Here is a 26,092-nt window from a genome sequence, read left to right on the forward strand (position 1 = left end):
GTTTCCAGTTTGTAGCTCGCTCTCTCTCTCTCTCTCTCTCTCCAGCCTCGCTTTCCTTTCCCCATGCTTTTTCCTTCGACGGGGATCATTTTGGGAGCAATAAATAAGGGCAGGGAAATCCTGCGCAGCAATAAGATCTCTCCCCTTAGTCATGGGTCCGGTGATTGTTCTGTTTTTTGTTTTTTTTTTTTAAAGAACTTCCTCCTTTCTGTTATGTTACTTTCGATTTTCCATGCTGAAAAGGGAAAGGCAGAAGTTCTCTGCTTGTTGTCCTTGTCACTGCCCCTTACATAGGCACATTCTCTGGGGCGCCGGGCGGGACGAGCCTCCTCCCCAGGCTGCGCTACTGACGGGAAGGCGGGGCCCTCCCCCTCCCCCCCCCTGCTGTAACGCCTGAAGGTAGGCACAGAAGGCCGTCCGGGAGAGGTTCCAGCAGCAGGAAATGCGCTTTCGGTTTGTGCTGTTCTAGCCGGACGGCTGCTCTTTCCTGCCTTCCTTCCAAGCAGCCCAGCTCGGTGATTGTGAACAGAGCAGCAGCAGCGTCACAGGAGGCGTCTCTGCCAGTCTTGCTGGCTCCCTGAATGCTTGAGCACCCCCCCTCCCCCCCAATACTGAACTGACTCCTTCACTGTGTCCAGAGAGGGGGGTCATTTGTGCTGAGTTTAGCAGCCCTGCAGTCGTTTTGCAAAGCTGACGCCCCATGTCTTGGGTGATGTTGGTGAGGACATGGGTGGAGCCGGTTGTAGCTGGAGCCCAGCTGGCCAGTTCTCTGTATGACACGGGGTTGCTGTTGGTGGTGAAGGATTATTATAACAGGACCAACCCTTCCTCAGGAAACGGCACGGAAGATGGACAGCTGAAAGCCGTCTCCAACTTCTACATTATCTACAACCTGGTGTTAGGTCTGTGCCCCTTGCTGCCGGCTTATATCCTGGCAAGGCTGGGCGACGAAAAGAATAGGAAGATCACCGTCTGCGTGCCGCTTTGCGGCTACCTGCTTTCCAGGATAATGCTGCTGCTCCTGGTGCTGCTGGACTGGCCAGTCGAGGTGCTGTATGGCTCTGCTGCTCTTAATGGTTTGACCGGAGGCTTCACGGCCTACTGGGCTGGAATCATGGCCGTGGCCGCCGTGGGCTCCCGGGAGAGCCGAAGGTCACTGAGGTTCATCATCATTGAGCTGACTTACGGGCTGGCAGGCTTCGCGGGGAGCCTGGCTTCAGGGCACGTCTTCAAGCTGAGCCTGACCTATCGGCAAGGAACCGCGCTGATCTCCTGCAGCATCGCTCTGTACCTCTTCTGCGTCCTGTACAGCCTTTTCGTTTTGAAAGTCCCTGGGGTAGGAGGACGAGCAAGCCAAGCCACCGAGGAGCCGGACGAGGCCGCGGGTGGAACCGGCGAAGAGAGCACCTACAAGCCCCCCCCGGCTGGCGAAGGGAGCAGACTGCTGAGCGGAAGGAGGGAAGGGAATTCGAGCCCAGGTGCAGGCCAGAGCCAAGCAGGCCCGACCCCGTCCAGAGTCGTCCTGGCGCTGCTCTTTGCCAGCGCCGTCGCCTACGAGCTGGCCGTGGCCGGGGCAGTGGCGGATGTGCTGCAGCTGTTCGTGCTGGAGGAGCCCTTGAGCTGGGATGCAGTGACGATCGGCTACGGGAATGCCGCAGGCTACGGGATCTTCATCACCAGCTTCCTGGGGGTGTGCGCTTTCTCCAGGTGCCTGCGAGACACCACCATGGTCATGATCGGGATGCTGTCCTTCAGCGCTGGCGTATTCGTTATGGCATTCGCGCGCCGGACCTACCTGTATTTCATTGGTGAGTGTTTGCTAAGCCGGAGGGCGTGGCAGATGTGTCAGCCCCCGGGTACCGCCCTCCGCCATGTTGCAGGTAGTTTGTGACCGGGGGCCACAGACAGTGAAGTTATTTTCTGAGGGTATTACTGTTTTTGAAAAACTTTAGTTCTCGTTGATCTGCTCCTCATCATCCGTAACTTTTCTGGGGCCCCTGATGGTAAAGACAGAGCTCTGGCCATTTTACCCTGCCCTTTTTAACTGTCTTGCTCACAAGCAAACTTTACCCCCCCCCCCCCCCCCCCCCCCCCCACCACCACTTCTTGCATCGCGGACGCCTGGTTATGCTTGGGCTTGATAAAAGAAGTTAAGTAAAAATACCTGGCCTGCTGGAACGGGGCCCAGAACAGGAGCCTGGGCAGGCAGAGGAGTTTCTGATGTGCTCTTATCTTAGTCTGGGTCTTAGAATGCCCTCTCAGGATAAAGAACCAGGGGGTAGGCAACTCTAGCCCTGGAGTTACCACCACCACCAGGTCGGGTTTGCATGACATCCACAACCAATGTGCATCCGATATACGTTTGCACGGCTGTGGCCCTCCAGGGCCGGAGTTGCCTAGCCCTGCTATAGAAAGTCCCATTCTGGGGCCCAGCACAGTTAATCTGATTTATGACAATGGGCAGGAATGTCTGCTGGGGGCTTTTGCTGGTGCAGCCTGCATGTTACAGGTCCTGCAGGGGGCAGCTGTGGCTCCTCCTGGGTCTGCATGATAGTGCACCAGTGTCCACCTGCTACGTGTAGGCCTAGGTGCCAGCTCTGTGGCTGCTTTAGCACCTCCAGGATTGAGCAAAACTGCATCACTGTAACCAGGTGATTTCCAAATTTGGCCTCTGTGCATGTGCGTGGTTATTTCTTTTTTTTTTTTTAAATTCATTACAAATATTAGGAGCATGTTTTCTGTCGCTGGTGAAACACGCTGGCCGGTGATCTTATGAGAATTCACCTGAATACTGTCGTCATTTTGTTTTGTTGCAATGAAAAGCAAAGTAAAAGAACGTGGTGGGCGGCAGCAACTCTTTATGTACTCCTGTATCCCATGCATCCCTAATCAAATTCAGCCCCTGATGCTCCTCCTCAGTGCCCCAAGCAGTCCCGCACTGCCCGGTTTCCCCTGACGAGAGATGAGACATTTCCTTCTTATTGTGACCCCCAAAGTTCTACCTTTTTTTCCCCATGGACCTCAATCCATCCTCCCCCCACAAAAAAAAAAATGTTATCCCACACCAGTGCGAGAGTGAGAACTCTTTTTCAATTCGCCCTTTGAAGAGCTTTCAAACGCTGGCATGTGAAGGGAGGAGGGAGTCACAGCAGCAACAGGAGCAGAAACACATTAAAGCTGTTATTGGCAGCCTTTGGAGGGTCCTTTCCCCGCATCCCAGCCCCCTCCACTAGGGAGCTCTGCAGCAGCCTCCTGTGGCTGAAAGGCCAGGGCTTGGCTGTTCTCAGAGGCCGCTGGCCAGCGGTTATTGCTACAAGAGAGGCATCTGACTCTCCCTGCCTCTGTGGCACAGCTCAAGGAGAGGGAACCTAATTTCAATCAGAATGGGGCACAATATTAATGCTCATCAGCGCAGCACAGCATCTGTTGGACAAAATACCAGCAAACAAAGTGCTCTATAACAGGGGTGGCCAACTCCGATCCTTGAGAGCCACTAACAGGCCTGGTTTTCTGGATATCCACAATGAATATAAATGAGATAGATTTGCATGTACTGCCTCCATCTATCTCATGGATATTCATTTTGGATATCCTGAAAACCAGACCAGTTTGTGGCTCTCGAGAATCGGAGTTGGTCATAGCTGCACTTTAATTTCTAGTTTCTCCGCTATGGTTTACAGTATGTCTATTATTAGGCTAGCAGGAAATGGGGATACAGTGTTACAGGTAGAGAGACTGGAGGGGTTTCCACGAGAGTGCACGTTACGCTGTGCAGCATTTAATGCTTTCTGATGTTTTACAGCTCGTGTCGTGATGCTGTTTACCCTCATTCCATTACCCACCATCAGGTCTATGTTATCAAAACAAGTCCAGGGATCCTCTTATGGTGAGTAATGGCAATACGAATAATTTGGTTTTGATTAGCACCTTAATACTCCAGAGAGGCTTACAAACAATGATACTTCAGCAGTTGACATGCACGGGTTGCTGAAGGGGTGACTGACTGTCTACCAGTGTGCATGGTAGTGCCGAAAAACACCGGGTACACCTGTATGCACTGGAAGAGAGTCAGAAGTACTACAAGCAGAGCAGTGTCAGATTTGCTTGGACAGATCCCTTACCTGCTCGGATGCACGGCAGCTCCACCTCTATAGGATGCTTGTAGGCCAGGGGTAGTCAACTCAGGTCCGCCAGTGCTTCTCGTGCATCTTCATTGTGAAGATCCTGAAAACCCAATTGGCTTGTGGCACTTGAGGATCGGAGTTGTCTACCATATTGTAGACAGTGTCAGGCATACCTGAAAGCAGAGAAAGTGTTCCTTCTGGGCATCAGCCCATCCAGGGTGGCCATCAGTTTCCAGGTCAGGAGATACTTAATCTGCTCTTTCAGAGCTTTTCTTATGGAGAAACGTTCAGAATGCTTTAAAACAGGGCATGAAATAGCAAGATGGGCTCACATATGATAAGGGAGGATGTATGTATGTGTGTGTGTGGGGGGATGGCGGGGGGAGGCTTGATTTTGATTTGGTTTAGGTATGGCAATGTATTTGCTCCTTTACCTGGAATGGGGAATGGTGGATAACTGAAAAGGGAAGAGGATTACGGCTACTTACAAGTTCCCAGGAAAAGAAGACAAACTTGACCAGCATGGAACGGTGGTAGGGCTTTGGTCTATTCTCAGGTATAATTGGGGAGAAGATGGCAGATTATTTATTTATTTAAGCCTTTTTTATATATATATATACCGTCGTTCCAAACGTAGATCCCAACGGTTTACAAAAATAGCAATGAATTACATTTTAGAAAGATAGTAAATTTCAAACTGCATTAATATAAAAGAATGAAAAGGAGATGAGAATAATGGAATTATCAATTACTACAACAATGGAGAATAATTCCCAGAAAGTTAGCATAAGTTACAGGAAGGCAAGAAGGATAAGTGTAGTCTTGTGCAAGCAGTCAAGTTTGGCTGACAGATCTCCTTAATGCAGGGGAGTGGTGGTAAGGACGAGGAAGGCTGGTAACCAGGGCTAGTGCCATGTAGACAGAGGGAACTGGACAGATTTGATCCTTATCTTCTGCTCTGGGTTATGTTCCTTGTATCCTCTCTGACCTGGAGCCAGGTGCTTGCCATGTACTGCATGCTGCCGCCTCCAGGCTGGATGTCACAGTACTCGATATTAGTGTATGAATTCTGCATGACAACTTCTGAAGTAGAGCGTGGGGCCACTGTAACATAGTGTGCTTGGCAGAATGCTCACTTTAACCCACATTTGTGCATATAACGATATGTGTACAGGTTAGCGCCTTTTCATGCAAATCCCATGCTAAAGATTTCATCCCCGTTGCAAAGAGGGGGCGGAGGCTTACCTCAGGTTTTTTTAGCGCTGGAAATGTAATTCCTTGCTGGAGGTGGAGGTAAAGTTTCCAGGGTTAATGTTAGTCTATGGACATAAGCTGGAGTTCTGGTGCCAGGACATGGAGTCAGGATTTTGGGCACACAAACGGGCGGATTTTAAAAGCCCTGCTCGCGTAAATCCAGGCGGATTTACGCGAGCAGGGCCTTGTGCGCCGGTGGCCTATTTTCCATAGGCCACCGGCGCGCGCAGAACTCCGGGACGCGCGTAGGTCCCGGGGTTTTTGGAAGGGGGCGTGTCGGGGGCGGGGCCGAACGACACGGAGTTTTGGGGGCGGGATGCGGCGTTTCGGGGGCGGGCCCGGGGCGTGGTTTCGGGCCGGGGCATTCTGGGGGCGTGGCCGTGCCCTCCGGAACCGCCCCCGGGTCGGGTCTCGGCGCGCCAGCAGCCCGCTGGCGCGCGTGGATTTACATCTCCCTCCAGGAGGCGTAAATCCATGGATAAAGGTGGGGGGGGGCGGTTTAGATAGGGCCGGGGGGGTGGGTTAGGTAGGGGAAGGGAGGGGATGGTGAGGGGAGGGCGAAAGAGAGTTCCCTCCCAGGCTGCTCCAATTTCGGAGCGGCCTGGGAGAGAACGGAGGCAGGCTGCGTGGCTCGGAGCGCACCGGCTGCCCAAAATCGGCAGCCTTGCGTGCGCCGATCCAGGATTTTAGAGGATATGCGCGGCTACGCGCGTATCTTATAAAATCCAGCGTACTTTTGTTTGCGCCTGCTGCGCAAACAAAAGTACGCGATCACGCTTTTTAAAAAAATCTACCCCACAGCATGCTTTCTGCACTTAAAATAGAGGGGAAAGCAGCTGTTCTTCTGCCCCATGCTTTCATTTCCTCAGCCCCTCCTGCAGCCACAGCCACCATTTCTCCCAGCTCACAAATCATCTTTTATGAGCACAAAAGGTGATTTGTGAGTCAGGAGAAGCCAGAAAGGAGCAAGCAAGGAGGATATTTTTACTCTGGAGTAAAATGGCAGCAATGGATAGCTTACTGTGCGCATACAGTAAACTCCATCCGAGTTAAAATATGCACTCGGACTATGCAAAAGACTGAATGCACATTTTAACTTGTGTTTGAGTGCTTTTTTTAAACTCCAAATGCATTAGTATACATTGTGTGCCCTTGGACTACGGCGCGACTGCAGAGAGCTCCGTGGAAGCACCGAGGCAGGTGAGACGTGTCCAAGCGGACAGGCTGCAGACCAGGGACTCTGACCTCCGCTGAACCTGACGCATCAGAAGAGACCCAACAACGCAACGCTGGTCTCTGGGGTAGCCCTCCGGCCACTTGATATCCCTTTCGGACCTACCGTACAGAACGGCAAATGCGTCAGGACGGACAGAGGTCGAGGCAGGCGATGGTAATTGGGTTAAAAAACTGTGCGCTGAACTTCAGCGCACAGTTTTACTGTACACTTATTATATCGGTCCCTGTGTTATAGTTAATACCCAACTGTAGCTGGATAAACCACATTACAGGGAGGAAACGTATTTTACTCGGAGTCACAGACAATCCCTGGAAGGGCCAGGGTTACCTTCCCCCCAAGCTTAATTCCCAACAATTCACTGTAAAGCAGTGACAGTCAACTGGAGTGCTCGCTGCATGCTATTTGAACTTAGTCTTATTATGTCACACCAAACTGCAGGCATATTTGTTGCTATCAACCATTTTATGGTGGTTGTCCGGAATGCAGGGGCTCCAATTGATCTCTTTACAAAAACAGTCTACTTGTTCTTCTCTTCTCAGTTCCCCTCAGTTGAGTCTGCATCCTTACGGGTAGATTTTCTAAGGTGCGTGCGCTCGCTCATCCATGTGCGCACACTTCCTGGTATGCACACATGGATGTGCCGATTTTATAACATGCGTGTGTGTGCTGGCGCGCGCATTATTATAAAATTGTTGGACCGTGCGCACAAAGATAGGGGAGTAGGGAAGTTCCCTCCCAGTCTGCTCCAATTAAGGAACAGACTGGGAGGGAACTTCCCTACTCCCCTATCTTTTTTTTTTTTATTTTACAAGTTGCTGCTCCTCCAGAGCATCTGAGACAGAGACGTCAGGGGAGACAGGACATCAGGAAGCAGGGTCATCTGAAGACGGAGACATCTGTGGACGAAGACATCAGATGGAGACATCAGTGAACAGGAACACGAGATCCGATGAGAGACCAGGACATGAAACAAAGATGGAGACGAAGGATCAGAAACCACAAATGAAGACAAGGCAATTCCCACGAAGAACAGAGTGCCTTGAAGAAGTGGAGGAGGACATCGGAGTCTCCTGGACCGAAGAGCTGGAACGGAGGATCCAGGTGCAGTCCAGCTCCATGACTGACTCTTTGCGAAGGCAACGAGGAACTGAAGGCTGAGCCCTTTTGTAGGGCTGAAGAGGAACACCCAGGATGACATCAATAGGAGAAGCCAGGGACTACTCCCATCGCTGGCCCTTTAAATCAGGAGGAGAGGCATTTTGACATTAGTAGAAAGTAATTTACGTTGTGATTTCCTTTTCTCGGATATTTGATTGCATATACGACGTGGAAATAATTTTTTGGCTCTTTTTGGGGGTTTTTTTTTACCATAATTATCATACCATGTGATATTTGTGAATGATTCTAACACTAAGCATATAAAATACAATATCAAAAATTTAAAGCAATCAAATAAAGCAACAGTTTTTGTCTAGAATGTTCATAAAGGTAGTCCACAAAAATCGAGATGAAAGAAGAATATGCAGCATAGAAGGTCTTTTGCATTTCTACTTGGTCAGGGCTTGTGAATTAAATTCCGAGTACAGACAAGCAGATCTAACAATGTCTGTCTGCAATGTACAAAGTACCTTCACTAAAGAGGAAAAAGCACAGTCTATTAGTCTATTGCTCACTCTGTGTAATTGGTCATATGACTTTCATCAATTATTACCTAAACCCCATCTAAGTACACCTGGAGTATATTTGACCTAGAAACTGGCCAATTTAAAATAGCAAAGCCTACCTCTAATCTGCCAGGAGCGTCCATGGTATCTTCTGTCAATCACTGCAATCTCTGTTAAGGTAGTTGTACACATGGCTAACCTATTCTTACTTTTGGGGGCCACCCGCTTGTCAGAGTACATAGGCCAGCTTTTATTGTGTATTTAATGTCAGGCTCACTGCGCTCAGTGTAGCCCGCATATCAAAAGCTCCACAGGTGCTTTGGGTGTCTCTCCACCCTGCAATGAAGTATGGTCTCCGGTCCAATTAGCATCTCCCAGTGGCAGTGTATAGCTTGCTAATTATTTTTAGGTATCCAGAACATTTAAACTCAAGTGTGGCATATACTCCCCCACCAACCGGTGGTACAAGAGGTAAAAAATAAAAACAAGACCCCCGTTTCAAAAATCTATCCTAGCTCTTTCTTACAAAGAAAACGTACTCTCTGAACGTTGTGAGAACATACAGACAGCTCATACCAGGAACACAGAGAACAGCAGCTAAGAACTAATAAAACTGCATCAATTCAGACTTTATCATGTACGTGAGCAACAAAATAGTGGCACCTGCAAGTATGTATGTAACTAGGTATTAGCTAAGTGTATCGTAAAAATATTTCGTCATGATAGTTGTTACATTTCAAATAGAGACATATTGCTTCATAAACAAATAAAACAGTATCTAAGTAAGCCTGTCTCCCATGGGTCAAAGAAACAGAGACAGAAGTAATGCATTCATACATTCTAAGCACTTCAGTCCAAAAATGAAAGGCTGAAGGGGTCTTTCTGTGGTAAAGAGTGTGATGGTTTTCCCTCCACCTGGTCATAGTGTGTCCAGTGCTCTCAAGACAGTGTCCTCGAAGCTTGTCATTAAAGCAAAACCTTTGCACTCCCATCATTAAGTCAGATGCACGGGTATGAATTAATACCTGATATGAAATAAAGAAAAATAAAATTAAGTAAAAGAAACTATATGATAGAAGGAAATCTATAATTTTTAAAGCAAAAAGCAATAAGATAAGAAAGAAGCTTATCTCATCTTTTATATCAGATCTCTATATAAACAGCTACAAACATTCTGCTTTGTTCAATGAGCAAGGCACTCAGAAAACTAACTGCATGCTTCAACTCATTCTTCCATCAGGGCCTTTCCCTAAATAAATTCTATTTCATTACATATAATAGGGATACAGATATAACAATGTATGGACACATGTAGTCTCATGACAGGCGTTCCAGTCTGTTGATTCAGGACCAGAAGAATTTCCTTTTAGTCTCATCTCCCCTTTCTTGTAGCGGGATCTTTGCTATCAGGCATATAGACTATATTGCATATCTGCCTGATGCAGAAATGAAAAAGAAAGTTGAACCATAGAGCAATGCTGATCCGTTTCACACAAGTATTGACCCATTGCTTATAGAAACCAAATCTTACTAGTTTTTTGTACAAATTCAGTGCTAGTCATTAAGAGAGGTATTTATTCCCTGTTCTGACAAGATACAGATTTTACTTCATGGCAAACAAAATTAAACATTCTTGCTAAATCAAGTTATTTTTCTACAAATATCTTTAATTTCCCTTCAGTCTGTTCATAATTTTTAAACTGAAAGATCAATTAATTTATAGGAGTTTTCTCCTCTGTTGTATTTGCATATGAGAAACACTTTCCTGAATCCCCACACTTGCCCTCTTTTTTTCTCTGTTCTTAACCCCTTAACTCCATGTGTCCTTTCAAGTTTTAAAACTTTAACACTAGTAATTGCTAATACAGCAACCAAATTGTCAATATCCCCAGTAGAGGAGCTCCCATGTTCCACCGTGACCCAATTCTGAATCCCTACACAATTGTGCAATTGTAAATTGAGACTGTGCTGTGATTCCTGGATCTAAAGCCATTCTCTGCTCCGGGAATTGGGCAGACAGCAGTTCTTCACTGCAAGGGCAATCAGACAAAAGCATAAGACCTGATTTCAAACAGTTCCTGACATTTGCCATCCTTTTCTGGAAAAGACAGTTAATCTTTGAAATCAAATCAGAATTTAGTCCCAATGCTATAGGTTCCCTTAAATCTGTAGTGTCTATTTGATTTAGTAATTGTGCTGGAACATTAAACTGTTCGTAACTAGTCCAGCCTGACATGCTATCAAAAACCTGGTCACCGGGCGTAGTGCTAGACTTACACATGATCCCAGCATTAACAGCAAAAAGGACACAAATTCTTTTTGTCACTTTCTGAATATATCTAACAGCCTGGAAAGCAATCACTCACTAATCCCATCCCCAATATTGTGTTACAATGACATAATATGAATATAATCCTGTAGTGACGCCAAATGTGCGCGGTGGTCGTGTGGAGGTATATTTTATATTATGTCATAGAACACTATACATATAATCTGGTATAGCAAAACTTAGTTTACTAAATATTGTAAATATGTGGATAATAAATCAGAAAAGTATATCAATATTGAATACAGTATCACAGTACACTGTACATAAATCAATACAGGTAAATAGGAGACAGGCAGGAATAAAGATAGAATATTAAGAAAGAACAATAAAGAGCAAAAGAACCGAACACCTCCCTTATACGCCCTCCTCTATATAAGCCAGTGTTCATAGGAAATCTGGAGGATGCCCGGGGACTTTGAAAAGAACCATCTGTTCGCTCTCTGTTCCTCTCAGCTCATCCAAGTAAAATAAGCAAATGCAATGCCTTATATATTTCTCTGCAAGTTAGGTGCCCCAATCCATATTTTACCCAGGAAGATATTTTAGTACCAATCTTTTGATCTCCGATTTGGTAAAAGACACCAATCGTTTAACTTATTATCAGCTCATTAGGTTGGGTACTAGTCTTTCGCATTTGATCTTCCCAGGTGATAAGAAATACTAAATGTCTTAGTCTTTGATATCCCCAGAGATACTTGGGGCCATCCCAGTTCTTTATCAGCTCATTGTTGCCAGAATGTCTCAGGAATGCAGGGAACAAATGGTGATAGTGTCATACCTTTATATAATTTTTGTACTGAAATCACATGCAATATATTGACTCAAACTCATCAGTCATTAGAGCCTGTTCTGATCTATAGCTGTCTATTCGCAGTACAAAGTCTTCCGTAGATCTAGCTGTCTAAAATTATCTTTCTACATATGTGCAGTGGAAGAGCCATTCACAGCGAGGTCAGGGCAGCATAAAAAGCTGTATTCATTTTCCCTCAACTATAACACAGGGTTTATAGAAAAACTACACAACTCCCAGTTCCTGAACAATTACAAACAGTGCAGTAGGAATCTGGAGCCCTGGTCTGCCATGTTCTCCCTCAGCCCACTCTATGTGTAACCTGGAGAGCAGAGAAGTCTGATTTTGCTGACTCTGATCCCTTTTTGGTACAGCTCATCATGAATGGATGGCTTTGTCATCTCAGGCGTGCTATCAGTCATTTCAAAGGTTAGCAATAGATAAAGATCCCCTACTGTCTTTGTTAAGTAGACTCCTGCTTTTATAGTTACACAAGCAAATGCAGAAAGGTGTGCTGATATGGCCCCGTATAGGAGGCTCGTGAATAAAATGAGAAGCTTGGGAGTGGGTGCCAAGGTGGTGGAATGGATTACAAACTGGTTGACTGACAGGAAACAATGTGTAATGGTAAATTGAACCTACTCTGAAGAGATAACGATATTAAATGGAGTGCCACAAGGATCTGTTCAATACCTTTGTGAGCGACATTGCAGAAGGGATAGAAGGTAAACTTTGTCTATTTGTGGATGATTCTAAGATCTGCAATATAGTAGACAAGCCTGAAGGAACAGAGAGAATGAAAAGTTATTTAAGAAAGCTTGAAGAGTGGTCGAAGATTTAGCAGATGGGATTGAATGCCAAGAAGTGCAGGCATCACCTGGAGTACTGGAGCCCATATTTCAAAAGGGATAGAGACCGGGTGGAGGCGGTCCAGAGAAGGGCGACTCAATTGGTGTGGGGTCTCCATCAAATAGCTTATAAGGAAAGACTGAAGGATCTAAATATGTATATCCTGGAAGAAAGGAGGTGCAGGGGAGATACCTGAAAGGTTTTAATGATGCTTCTCTCCCTACTGACATGTGTGTCCCTCGCCTTCCTGAGTTAAAATGTGTGTTCGGCTGATGCAAAATGCACATTTTATAATTTCTGCTCATTTTTTTAATCTCCCGATGCATTTGCATAACGTTAGCTTACTGCATCAGCAGTTAAAAAAAATAAACCAGCGTAAAGTTTTTAACACTCGGCTTATTGCATCGGCCTGACAATGTTTATCTTTGGGCTACGTTTTCTGGTGCTATGACAGTATCTGAAAAGCGGGGAGCTTGCCATGCAGTCGCAGACGCTTTTTGGTGATTTGAGTTTTGGCAGTCATTGGTGCCTGGGAGCTGGGTTTTCTCACTGTGACTTTTATCAGGAACTGATTTCTCCCACTTTAGGTCTACGGTTAAAAATCCTCAATGTAAGGATGAGGGGGTGCTTGTTTTTCAATTTTTTTTTTTATATTCATTATAAATACTACAAAGAAAAAAATTTGAAAAACATGAACATAAAGCCCCCTCCCCTTCCAGTCAACCAAGTGCTGTGTGTGGTACCAGGTTTAGCTGCCAGGCAGATGGGAGTAGGTGGTTCCATATTCCTGTGGGCAAGGCTGGATTATGGGTGAGCTGGGTGGTGCCCTGGATGCTGGCAGTATTCAGGGCATCACCTATCCTACAATGGTATGGACGTAGCGGACGCCATCCTGCCAGGGCCGAAAGGATGCTTAGGGGGATGGGGGTTGGGGCTTTTCACCCAGGGCGCCATTTGCCCAAAATCTGGCCCTGCCTCTGAGTAGAGACGAGCAGGGTCTGGAACTTTTTATAGACATGACATCACACGCACAGCCTGAGCAGGACCTGCTGGCAAAGAGAAGCATTAAAGTATTAAAATCAGTGTCAGGAGATCGGTCTCTGCAAACATGAGATCTTGGTTGTGCCCACATGTGGCTGTTCTCTGACTTTTAAGGTCAAATCTGCTCAGTTTACAGGTTAATAGCGCCAGTTAATACACAGGTGCATTGGGGTCATAGTACGATTCTTTCAGGAGCTGACCTTACTGGACCGTGCTCACTCTATACTCTAGTGAAGTCAGCACCTTAAGGAATTATCCGGAGAAACGAATATAGTACTGGATCCTAGGTGTTTTCCAATCCCAGAATCCTATTGAGTAAGCCGTAAATATTTCTTCACGGAAAGGGTAGCAGATGCATGGAATGGTCTCCCGGTGCATATGTTGGAGTCAAAAACAATAATAGAATTCAAGAAAGCCTGGGATTAGCACAGAGGATTCTTCTCAGCTAAGGAATGAAGGAAAAGCCAGAGCTCAACTGAGTCTAAACAAATGCAAACTTGGGCAAACCGGAGCCCTTCTGCCACTCCATGCTGGCTTGGTTGCTCATTTTGACTGGTGCATATTCATGTGTTTTCACTTGTGCAGCAAAGAAAACAAGCAAATAGTTAATAATTTTGGTTTTCAATTATTTTGGTACACTTTCACTGTAAGCATCTGATATTCTAACCATGCATGCATCGTGTAGAGTTTCTATCAGGGGTTTAGGGCGGGGCGTAGGGCAGGGCTTTCCAAACTGTGGGTCAGGACCCCAAATGGGGGTCACAAGTGCCTCAAAGGGCAGTGCTCTTCGGACACCGCCAGCAGCAGCAGTAGTGGAAATCAACATGGAGCCTGTGAGCCAGCACACACTCACAGGTCCTGCAGTAGCCCCACCCTCGTATGAGTTTCCATGGTAACAAGAAGCCCTGGGCAAGGAAGGATTGGGGCCACTGCAGATCCTGAGAGCCTGCACTGTCTCACAGATACTGTGCTGACTTTCATTACTAATGCTGCTGCCTCTTGCAGATCACCCCCCGGGCTTTGAACCAGCCATAAGGGGAAAGATGGGCTGAGGGTGCACAGGCCGATGGAGATTGCCACTGCTCTTCTATCTTCACCCACCACTTTACCTGCCCAGGAGAAAAATGTTGCTCCTGTGATCAGCCTGCCCTCCCTTCCCACCAGTTGTCATCTTCTTTGGCCTGGACCCAACAGAAAATGTTGCTGCCGATCCTGGCCAGAGAGATGTTTGGAGGAGGGGCTGTTTGAAATGAGGGATCAAATGCAGGAAGAGTTTTAGGGTTGGATCTGTAGAAGATGAGTGGAGAGAATGACAGAAGATACTGGGGAATGCAAGAGAGGAGCTGGGGGTGAGAGGGATTCTACTGGGTGGGGATGTGAGAGAACAGTTGGAGGGTAGGAGGGGAGGCTGAGAAGTGAGAGAGGGAATGAGGAAAGGGGTGCGAGGACAGGGGGTGACAGAAGATTACTTGGGGGTTATAAAAATGGCCTGGAGGTGAGAGAGGTTCATGTTGGAAGATGCAAAAAAGGTTGGCAGGGGTGAGAGAGAGAGAATGGGCTGGGAAGGTGAGAGGAGCTGGGGGAATGTAAGAGGGGATCAGCTGGAGGGTTGGAGACTAAGAGAGGAGGTCCTCTGGAAGGAGATGGAGGTTGAGAGAAAAGATCAACTAGAGAGGATTGGGGTTGAGGGGATCAGTTGGACTGTGGGGAAAGTGAGAGTGGATTGTTGGAGGCAAATCATACTGCTACTAATTTGATTTGGTTGTCCTCTGGGGGATACATTGTCTAAAAGTTTGGGAAGCCCTAGGTTAAGGGGTTATGGAGCATTGGAAGCTGCCCTGCAATCAAGCTGAATGTGGTAACGGTTAAGGTATTTAAAGGGTCTCGTGTCATACACGCATTTGTCTTTTCAAAAGTCCCCTAGTAGAACTGAATAGATATTGCCAATTCTTATTGAACACTGTGATCCTGAAAAACAGGAGTGGTTCTCAACCATGCCCTGTGAAGAATATGCATAAGATAGACTTGCAGATCTATCTCATACTTTTCCAATGTGACTATCCTGAAAAACCCAGCTGGTTAGGTGAGCCCCCAGGACTGGGATGGGAAGCACTGACTTAATGGGTAAGCTCCCTCCGCATCAGACTGAACCTGTGTTTACCTATGCGTTTGTAGCTCTACAGCACTGCCTCTGCCATGATGCTGCTTTTACGAGTCCATGGTTCTGGTCTCATTGCCGTTTACGTCTTCTTGTTAACTCATAAGAGTTTATTTCTCTTTCACCAAAGCTTCTCTCCAAGCTTTACAAACACCACCTAATCCTGTTCCTGTTCCTTCATAGGTAAAGTATTTGTTGTCCTGCAGCTATCCTTAGGCATCACCGGGGTGTTCACTTCAACAATATACAACAAGATTTTCCAGGCTACGGTGCATTGGTTCAGTGGATTCTGTTTCATTTTATCGTGTATCATCAGCTCCGTTAGCATCATTCCCATTGGGTAAGAACAACAGACATTTATTTATTTATTTTACTGATTTATATTCCACTTCCCGGATGGTTTATAAAATCCATTGAAGAGAAGTTAGTTAGATGAATGTCTAGGGAATTATTTATTTTATTTTTTTATTTAAAAATTTTTCTATACCGTCGTTAAGTTAAAAACCATCACAACGGTTTACAGAAGGGCACGATAAAGAGAAATATGGGTGGTATAGATTACAAATTACTCGTGTGCCATCATAGTACGGTAACAATTTAAAATAATAAACTAGGTGTGTAAGTTAAACCTGATTGTTAGGAACAAATTAGGCAGTTTGATTTTAACATTAATATGCTTATGTAGGTTACTAAAAACCTCTAGCTTGGTGCATCCTTATCGCTCAACTATTTTTCTCCTTTTCTTTATCTTTATTAAATGCTTGTTTAAAAAGCCAGGTTTTCAGATTAGTTTTGAATAATTTCAGATTTCTCTGTAGTCTTATTTCGAGTGGCATGGCATTCCAGAGTACAGGACCAGCCAGTGACAGTACTCTTTCCCTTACTTGCATGAGATGTGCTGATTTGACAGAGGGGACAGTTAGTAGAGCTTTATTACAGGGATGGCAGCAGCTTGCAAAGTGAAATACACTCCAAGGCCATAATGGAGGGTTCCCCAGGGATTGGTCTTGTCTCCTCTTCAGTTTAAACACATTTGTGGCCCTGCTGGCAGAGGTAAATGGACAGTTTGGGCTGGAGTGTCATGTGTTTGCTGATGACATTCAAATTCTTGCACATATTGGCACCGAGTAAACTGTGGACATTATTAAAGTAAATTTATGTTTTGGGCCATTTAAAGCTTGACCCAAGGAAAACAGAGGCCTTATGGGTGAGCTGAAGGGACAGGCCCCTGTTAGTGAAATCAGAAATATTGGGAGTGATGATGTTAACCATAAAGACAACAACCAGCCTAGGGCTGATGTTAGACACGATGTTGTCAATGAAACCTTAGATTGCAAAATGATGCATGCACTATTGCAGACATTTAAGACTGAATAGGCAATTGCGGTACTATTTTGCCCCTAAGGATTGGACACGCAGTGAGAGATCCACTCTCGCATTACTAGTAGAATAGACTACTGTTATTCATTATCAGGGTGTATCTGGGATCGTTTTGAAGTGTTTACAGGGGGCCCCTGGTCTCCCGTGATTCCACAGTGCCAGGAAGGACCACAAAAATCTCCTCCCACAGAATTTGCTTGCCCCTGCAGAGCTGCCGCAAGAGACCAGGGGGTCCGGTTCTAGCCAGGTCAGGTTGGGTCCAGTCAGTGAAGCGCTGCTGTCCCATGGCGATGTTTTCAAACTCTCCTCCATCCCATTGCAGACACGGCAAGGAAGAGGAGAACAGCAGCATGCTGGGCTGCACTCGACTCCTCTTCCGTCTTGATCCAGCTGTTGCTTTCATCCATGCTGGACAGTCTCATATGGCTGAAGGCAGTGGTTGTGCCCAGGCAGCAGTGTTGGTTGTTGTGGCCTAACATGCTGCCACTCTACTCCCTCCTTATCAAAGTGATCAACTCTGGCAGAATTGGAACGGTGGGGGAGGGGGGGGCAGGAAGAGGTTTGGGGTGAGGGAGGGGAGGTAAGGGAAAGAGGAGATGGGGGGAGGGGTAATTGGGAGTGGGACTATGAAGAGTTTGAGGATGGGTTATGGGAAAGGGGTGGGGCTGGGAAGAGTTGTGTGACTAGAGAAGATGGGAGTTGTGTGTCAAGGGACTGAGAATTAGGAGGTTGTGTGAAAGGGAGGCCTGGTCCCCCCCCGATTCTGCTGCAAGGGTCACAAAACGCAGCCCTTCCTGCGGAATTCACCATGCCTTGCAGAATCACTGCAGGAGACCGGGCTGAGCACAGTGACAGTAGGAGCAGCACCAGTGGCGGCAGCAACCATACTATTTCTCTTCCGTGAGTCTGCCGCTTCCCACCTCCCCGGTGTGATCCCAGCACTGCAGTACAGCGCAGCGCCTCACCTCATGCCATACCCTCACATTCTGCTTCTGGCCGCCAGCGTCATACTATGACCTAGGTGGCACCACGGTGTCTCGCCCGGTTCAAAGCACGACAGCAGCAGAGAACGAGGATGCACCCTGAAGCACTGCGCTGTCGTGCTGCAAGCAGGCCAGGATGGGAGGGGGCAAGAGAGTGAAGCACTGGGGTGGGACAAGAATGAGGGGATCAGATGGGGTGCAGAGGGGAGGGAAAGTGAGTGAAGAGATCGGAGGGGCTTTAGAGTGTGAGTGAGAAGATTGGAGGAGGGGATGCAGAGAGTGAGCAAGGGGACTGGAGTGGCTGTGAATGAAGGGAACACAGGAGTGCGAAAGATGGGCTTTGTGTTGCAAGGAGGTGTATAAAGAAATTCTCTCTCCCTTTTCTGATCCTGGATCCCTTTATTTCTCCTCCCCTTTCCTTGAGCCTCTCTTACCTTTCTTCCACTCATTCCCTTTCCCTGTTTCCCCCATCCTCCTTTCCTGTGCCTCTTATCCCCCTCCATCCCTCTACCCCTTTTGCCTGAGATTCCTTCTCCTAGATCCCCTCTCCCCATCATTGAGAGGCCTTAACCCTTTTCTCTGTTTCCCTCCTCCCTTCCCCGTACCATCACCGAGATCCCTTTCCCCCAAAAAAGAGAACCAAATAAATTAACTGGACACAGAAATATTAGAAATAAGCTACTTTCAATAAAGTTCAAAAGATATTATATTCCAGTATGCACATATGCCATATATTTGCATATACCGCAGGATTTAATTAAAAAAAAAAAAAAAAAAGCTGCCAAAGAATTTGCTGTCTCCTGCTGCAGAATCTTGAAAAGTCTGCACTGGTTTACAGTTGCTTCAGATTACAGCTGCCACAAACATCTTGTGATATCTCACCGATTTTATGAGAGCTTCTTTGGTTGCCGATTGAGGCCAGGGATCTGGTGTAAGGTGTTGACGCAGGTCATTAAATGTCCTTCATCAGGGTCTTCCAGAATATTTGGCCGATATCTCCACGGCAGTTTCTTTTGGAGGTGCCAGCTGTAGAGATTGGGGAGGCTGGGGAAGAGAAACCATCTGAGATGCAGGAAGCAGGTTAAGGCAGAGTTGTTTGACCAAGGTTTCTGTTAAATGCAGTCTGTATAGGAGTGGGTTTGAAGCGCCAGCAGTGGAAGGAACCTAGGATTGATGAGTGTGGGACCACTACGAGGACAGATTGTTTGATTAGTTATGGAAAGGTGGATTGATTTTAGGGTTATATGTTGTGTTTGAATTTTGGAATTGTACCTTGGCATGAGGGTTTGCCAAAGGGCAAGTAAGCAAATGTGGATGGATAAATACACAAAGAAATAAATAAAGGGAGATTGCAGGAGGTGTTGTGAATGCAGAGGTTCTCAAACCCTTTTCTGCCGAGGGCTCAGTTAGCATCTGATTAACTATCCTAGACCCTATCCATTTTTTGAACGTTCATGAGTACGTACACAAGGCCCAAACAAAATCTACAAAACGCAGGAACCCACTTTCTTGCTCGATGCTTGGGCTGGTCTTGAGCCAGTAGTGCTGGTCTCTATCCCAGTTCATCCATCTCTTGGTCTGGGCTGGTGTGGAGCTGGCAGCAGCAGTGGTTTAGGCAACACACTGGTGTTTGCAGATAGGTAGCAGGGGTGGGTTTTTTTTTACTCTCTGTTGAGCCCTCCAGTTCTTCTAGTGTCAATTTTGGAGTTTTCTTGGGCTTTTCTTTCCATTTCATATCCACTTTCAGCTCTACATCTCCCCCCATCAGCTTGAATTCGCTGCAAGCCTTCCTTCCAGCATGCCTGCTCTCCCTTTCTCATAGCATTCAGTGCGCAGTACTTAATCTGGTCACCACAACTCAAAAAAGACATAGCAGAATTAGAAAAGGTACAGAGAAGGGCAACCAAAATGATAAAGGGGATGGGACGATTCCTCTATGAGGAAAGGCTAAAGAGGTTAGGACTCTTCAGCTTGGAGAAGAGACACCTGAAGGGAGATATGATAGAGGTCTATAAAATGAGTGGAATAGAATGAGTAAATGTTAATTGGTTGTTTACTCTTTCAAATAGTACAAAGACCAGGGGACACACAATAAAGTTAATAGGTGATACATTTAAAACTAATGAGAGAAAATATTTTTTTTTTTACTTAATGCATAATTAAGTTCTGAAATTCATGTGGTGAAAGTATGTGATGAAAGCTATTAGTGTAGCTGCGTTTAAAAATGGTTTGGACAAGTTCCTGGAGGAAAAGTCCATAAATCATTATTAAAATGGATTTGGGGTAAACCATTTAACTCTGGGATAAATAAGCAGCATGGAATCTATCTATCTTTTGGAAACCTGCTAAGTACTTGTGACTTTTGGTTTGACCCAGTATGGCAAGGCTTATGTTCTTATGATTGTGTATTGAGTTACAAAGTTATTTCTACAATCTGTTTTGAAGCTCCTTGTTGTTTCATGGAGTGTTCCCTTGTTTTAGCATTATTTGAAAGGATAAATAACCATCCTTTGTTTACCCATTCTACTCCACTCATGCTTTTATCATGTCATAAGACCATAAGAAATTGCCATGCTGGGTCACCCAAACCAAGGGTCCATCAAGCCCAGCATCCTGTTTCCAACAGATGCCAAACCAGGCCACAAGAACCTGGCAAGTACCCAAATATCAAGAAGATCCCATGTTATTGATGCCAGTAATAGCAGAGGCCAGGCCCTAAGTCAACTTGATTAATAGCAGTTAATGGACTTCTCCTCCAAGAAATTATCCAAACCTTTTTTAAACCCAGCTACACTAACTGCACTAACCACATCCTCTGGCCTCAAATTCCAAAGCCCTTAATTGTGCATTGAGTGAAAAATAATTTTCTCTGATTAGTCTTAAATGTGCTACTTGCTAACTTCATGGAATGCCCCCTACTCCTTCTATTATTCGAAAGTGTAAATAACCGATTCACATCTACTCGTTGAAGACCTCTCATGATCTTAAAGACCTCTATCATATCGCCCCCCCCCCCTCCCAGTAATCTCTTCTCCAAGCTGAAGAGTTCTAACCTCTTCCGCCTTTCCTCATAGGGGAGCTGTTCCATCCCCTTTATCATTTTGGTTGCCCTTCTCTGTACAGACGGGCGTAACACACATCAAATATTACCCAATAATTAAAACTGTTAAGGATAAACAAATCTCCTGCTCTCTGTTCCTGGGAACATTTAAAATCTTGTCACATGAGATTGTCATGGATTAGGGAGGGGGGGGAAGGGGAGGAGAGGGCCGCACAAACTTCATCCTCTGTTATATTAACGCACTCTCTCTCACACACAAACATGCTCTCATACACACACTCCCTCTCACATACACATATATCCTCTCACATACATTCTCTCTCATATGTACACACACACACATGCTCTTATAACACTCCCTCTATCTCTCACATACACATACAGAAGCTCTAACTTAGATAAAGGAAAAGCTGTGCTCATTGTGTTTTTGGACTTTTGATACTATAGACCATCATCTCTTGATAAAATGTCTAATTGATATCAGTAGACCTGAATTTGTCAATAGGTACATTAGGCCTGTGCTTAGAGTGCCAAATTCTGGAGGAGGGGTCAACAGGCCAGCTGAAAATGTGTTGCCTCCCACTTCTGCTAAATCTTACTCAGCAAAGCATGTTCTACTTCCTGCTCCAAACCCTCCCCTTCCAGTGCAGAAAACAGGAAGGAAGAGCCGAGGCTGGAAGGGACAGAGGAAAGAAAAACTGCTCTTCTCCCTATTCCAGCCCTTCCTCTCCCATCCTGTGCAGGAAACAGGAAGAGGAAGGCGAGGCCACAGTACATAGCAGGAAGCCAAGAAAAGTCACTCTGTTCCCTAATCCTGCCCCTCTCCTGTAATTCATGGACTTAAGAGGATGAAGTGAGCCTGGAGCAGAAAGAGCAGAACAAAGAAGGCTGTGCCTTAGATGTTCTGCTCTGTTGTCTCTTGTCTGAAAAGGGAGAGAGGAGAAAGGCAGGGGCCAGAGCACCAAAAGTACCTAGGGGGCAGCAAAACTCTAAAACTGTCACTGGATATCAGGTTACGTTATCTGCCGCTCCGCTGGTTCAAATCTTTCATTACAAATAGATCTTACAGTGAGGCTTGGAATTAAACATTTTCTCAGGTTTGGCACCTCACTTGCAATGTACCACAGGGATCCATTCTGTCACCCACACTTTTCAACGTTTACCTCTCACCCCTGGCCACCTTAATCCAGAGCCTCGGCTTTGGTTGTTATTTCTTTGCTGATGACATCCAGACGATGATCAGTGTAGACCTTAAATCAAAATTTTTTTTGTAAATTTTAACTGTCAGGTTGCTAACTGGCTCTTAATGTAAATTAAAAGTGAACCTGGATAAATCAGAAGCCATGTGGTTTTCTAGGAATACTGATGTTCAGAATCTTTCTCTGCCACCGATGTCTGGCTCTCAAATTAAACTAAAAGATGTCACTACTCTTGGATTTATGCTTGTGTTGTATTTGTAGACCCTTGGGCCGAGGCAGGATTCATATTACCTGCAGGGAGGAGCCCCTCATTCCCCACTGTCGGCAGATGGACCCAGGCAAAGCAGACACCCTCAGGACTTTCACCTATACTAGCCCTCATTCTCCTCGGGTTGAGCCTTTGGGTGCCAGGGTTATCAGGTCATAGTTGGGGGTCTCAGAAGGGTAGGTTTGTGGTCTGCTAGGGTCGTTAGCAAGCAACAGGCAGGTGTATATAAGGTCCAGGCAATGGTCAGATGCAGGCAGTGGTCAGTCATATCCGAGGTCCAAGTAATAATCAGAGGCAGGCAGCTGACAGTCTTGTCCGAGGTCCAGGCTGAAGTCGTACCTGTCTGAGGGAGAAGAGGGACGGATAGACAGGGCAGGCAGGCAAGGACAAGAACAAGCAGGCAAGATAGATGGACTGGAAAGAAGACAGAAGACAACCTGAGGTCAAGTGGACGAGGATCGAAGACAGACGACAATGCTGGAATGAAGACTGGACACTGGGAAGCAACTTGCACTACTGGAAGTAGTTGAACCCGGTGCTGAGGCAAGTTGCTTCTGGGGAGCTGCCCTTATATAGGGCTGACCTGTAGATATCATCTCTAGATGCCACAGGGACTTTCCCAATGCAGTCCCTTTAAATTCCAGGAGGTGGTGTGCGTGCATGGCTAGGGGAAAGGCATGGCATGTGGTGTCGGCAGCGTCCCACCACATTGAGGAGGGTCCTCACTGGTCTGGCCGAGGAAGGTAAGAGAGGTGGCTCATGGAGGTAGCCCATAGACCGCTGAATGCAACAGCTTGGTTCCTTGCTTAAATTTTCTCCCCGGGTTTCCAGTCTTATATAACATTCACACTTTTTTTCTGTGCTTTATTTGGCAGCTGAGACCATTTTCAGTCATCAGTGAGTTGAAATCATTGACTCATTCACTTGTGTTAAACCATTTCGATTACTGCAGTGCTCTTTATCATGCACTTTCTTCACATTTAATCAGTTGGCTTCAGACAGTGCAAAATACTGCTGCCAAACTCATATTTGGTAAGAAGAAAATTAACCATCTTACACCATTTTTACAGCAGCTTCACTGGCTACCCATTTCTTGTATCAAACTCAAAATCAGCTGCCTCGCATCCAAGGTACTTTGTTAAGGTAGCCCCCCCATATCTTTTGAATCTATTAATCCATATCTTCCTGGCTGTACTCTCTGTTCTTCCAAGCATGGACTTTTAAAAGTCCTTTTGTCTAAGGATATCAGATCCAAGAGTACCCGTGAAATGACTTTTTCCTAACTGGCTCCTATTTTGTAGAACTCCCTTCCCCTCACTTTACATCTGGAGAGAGATTTTAAAAGTTTAGGAAAAGCTTCAAGACTCTGTTATTTGCAAGTTTTTGACACATAAAGGGATTATTATTATTATTTCCTCCTGCCACAGTTGGAGCCGGGACACTGGGCTGGCTGGAACTTTGCTTTGAACCGGCTCTTGGATTCCTATAAAACGGAACAGCAATGGCATTGTCAGAAGTAGAAAGGGAGGAAACATGAACAGAAGCATGTTTTCAGATGTGTAAAGCATTTGTTTAAAAATATGCATAACGCTGTGAGTTTTATTCAAGGAAAAAAAAAAAGAGTTCTGCACCGTTGAGCTTACATGAATTGAATTAGGATGATAATTTAAAAGAAATAGGAACAATTGTTCTTTAGTTGAAGATTTCAGCTGTTGTTTTTACTGAGAATAATTTTTTATTTCATTTTTCCCTTCCAGTATTGTGCACTACAAGGAATCTGTGAAGCGGAGCTACAGCCCAATATCCTCACAATAGCAAGGGGGCACCACAGCCAATTTCAAGAGTCGAAGGTGGATGCCAAGAAAGGCGGGCAAGAGAAAGCAAGGGTGCTGCTCACAAACTAAAGCACTTTCCACCGTTACTACTCAGTTTCTCTAAAAACTCAAGGCTACCATAGCGTAGGTCAATAGCGTGCACTGAAGCCCTTCTTGTGAAGAGAGGAGGGGGCTCGTGCACCAGCAGAGGCGAAGTCTTTGTGCCAGAGCATTCCCTTTATGGAAAGGAGGCAGATGTGAGGACGTTCTCACTGAACACTATGAAGTGGTAAAGTGGAGGAAAATACAAATTCTGGTACAACAAAAGACACTCAGCCGGGCCCAGAAGACGCACATTTGTTCAGTCACTGATCTGTGCACGCAGCCAACAAACTCTGAACAGGCTATGAATTCGGCAGGCGGTGGCAAGTTCGCTTTGCTGCGGACGGCAGCGTAGATATTGAAAGGCATTATAGTTATTTAGGAATAGTTTCTGCTTTTCTGTGCCATGTAACGCAGAGCTAAATACAGCGCTACCTTCTCTCTCCAGTTTTAATAGCAGAACTGTAATATTGTACGAACCTAGAAGGCTGAAGTGTCTCCAATCCTGGCAGAAAGCTCAGGAAGGGATCCTCCAAAATCAGGGCCACGGAAAGCGGAGGAGACCATCCAAATTCCCAATCAGGTGAAAAAAGAACTTCCAGTAGAATGACTTTCCATCCTATCTGGCATGACACCTGACACTATGAAGACATTGTCCAACATCTGGCCACTAGGAATTTGCCATTGTGCAATGACAGACTCCCCTACCAAGGCCGTGAACACTGCCTTTGCAGCCCTGGTGACTGGAAAACCTGAAGCAAGAATTGAACCCAGGTCCCTCCACAAGGCTGTGGCCTGGCCAATAAAGACATTTTTAAACTAGGAAACTGTAGATATGCCCTGAAAGTGACAGAGCAGTCTCTGGAACAGCTCACTTTTATAACCTAATCTACTGCCATGCATCTGTTTTAAAAAATGCAAAAAAAAAAAAAAAAAAAAGCAAAAATGCGACTTTAACATCCCATTCATTTAGAGTTTAAACATATTGGTCAAGCCATAGATTAAGGGCAGCCCTATTGAGATTTTATCAGCCTGAAACATATGCTGTTTTCTGTGTGTGGATCAGCAAAAATATCACAGGAATTAGAGCTGTATTATCATTTAATCATCAGTTGTGCGGAGGTGGAAGATACACATTTTGGAGTGACTGCCATTTATGGATGTTTATTCATTTAAAGAGGGTGTGGATCTGAAACATTTTCTTGTTTTAGCAATGGGAGGTGTGTGTGTGTGTAGTGTGAAATAAGGAAGAATCAAGCCCCTTTCACTTGCCTTCAAGGGCAGCCTACCCCCAGAGCTGGGCTGTAACTTCACCCTACCCTAGAACTCACGTTGCAGCTGCTCAGCTAGGCCAATTCTTCACTCCAGCCTGGAAACTGGAGGTTGATTAAGTTTATGATATATCCTAGCAAATAATCAATTATTTGATTGGCTTTCATTAGGCAAATTTGGTATGGTACTTATTTTTCTCTATATTATGGTGTCTTGATTTTTTTTTTGGCAAAGCGCCAGTCGAGTTACTTGATATTGTGAAACGCAAAGCTGAAGGGGAGGAATATGTAGAGGCTTATGAGGAACAAGCAAAATGGCTTTAATTTCTGCTCAGTGTTTACTGTGGAAAGACCTTAAGCAGGACCACTTAAAACAAATACAAGTAAGATTGGAAGTGAGGTAAATCTCAATTGATTTTCAGAACAGTGTGTTCATGAGGAGCTAACTAAACTTAAAGCAGATAAGGTGATGGGGCCAGATGGGATACATCCAAGGAGATTAAGGGACAGAGATGTCCTGGCAGCTCCGCTGATCGACCTTTTCAATGCATCTTTAGTTTGGAATAGT

General features: G+C 45.7%; 1 protein-coding gene across 1 annotated transcript; it reads left to right on the top strand.

The window, feature by feature from the left end:
- The first annotated feature begins 228 nt into the window (after positions 1 to 228).
- On the top strand, positions 229 to 25,199 carry LOC115097992 (thymic stromal cotransporter homolog). Its single transcript, XM_029614231.1, has 4 exons — positions 229 to 1,808; positions 3,803 to 3,886; positions 15,630 to 15,786; positions 24,095 to 25,199. The coding sequence occupies exons 1-4, from the start codon at positions 701 to 703 to the stop codon at positions 24,150 to 24,152; spliced, it is 1,407 nt and encodes a 468-aa protein (XP_029470091.1). The 5' UTR covers positions 229 to 700; the 3' UTR covers positions 24,153 to 25,199.
- Positions 25,200 to 26,092: the final 893 nt, after the last annotated feature.

The sequence above is a fragment of the Rhinatrema bivittatum genome, chromosome 1, assembly GCF_901001135.1.
Source record: "Rhinatrema bivittatum chromosome 1, aRhiBiv1.1, whole genome shotgun sequence".
Taxonomy (NCBI): domain Eukaryota; kingdom Metazoa; phylum Chordata; class Amphibia; order Gymnophiona; family Rhinatrematidae; genus Rhinatrema; species Rhinatrema bivittatum.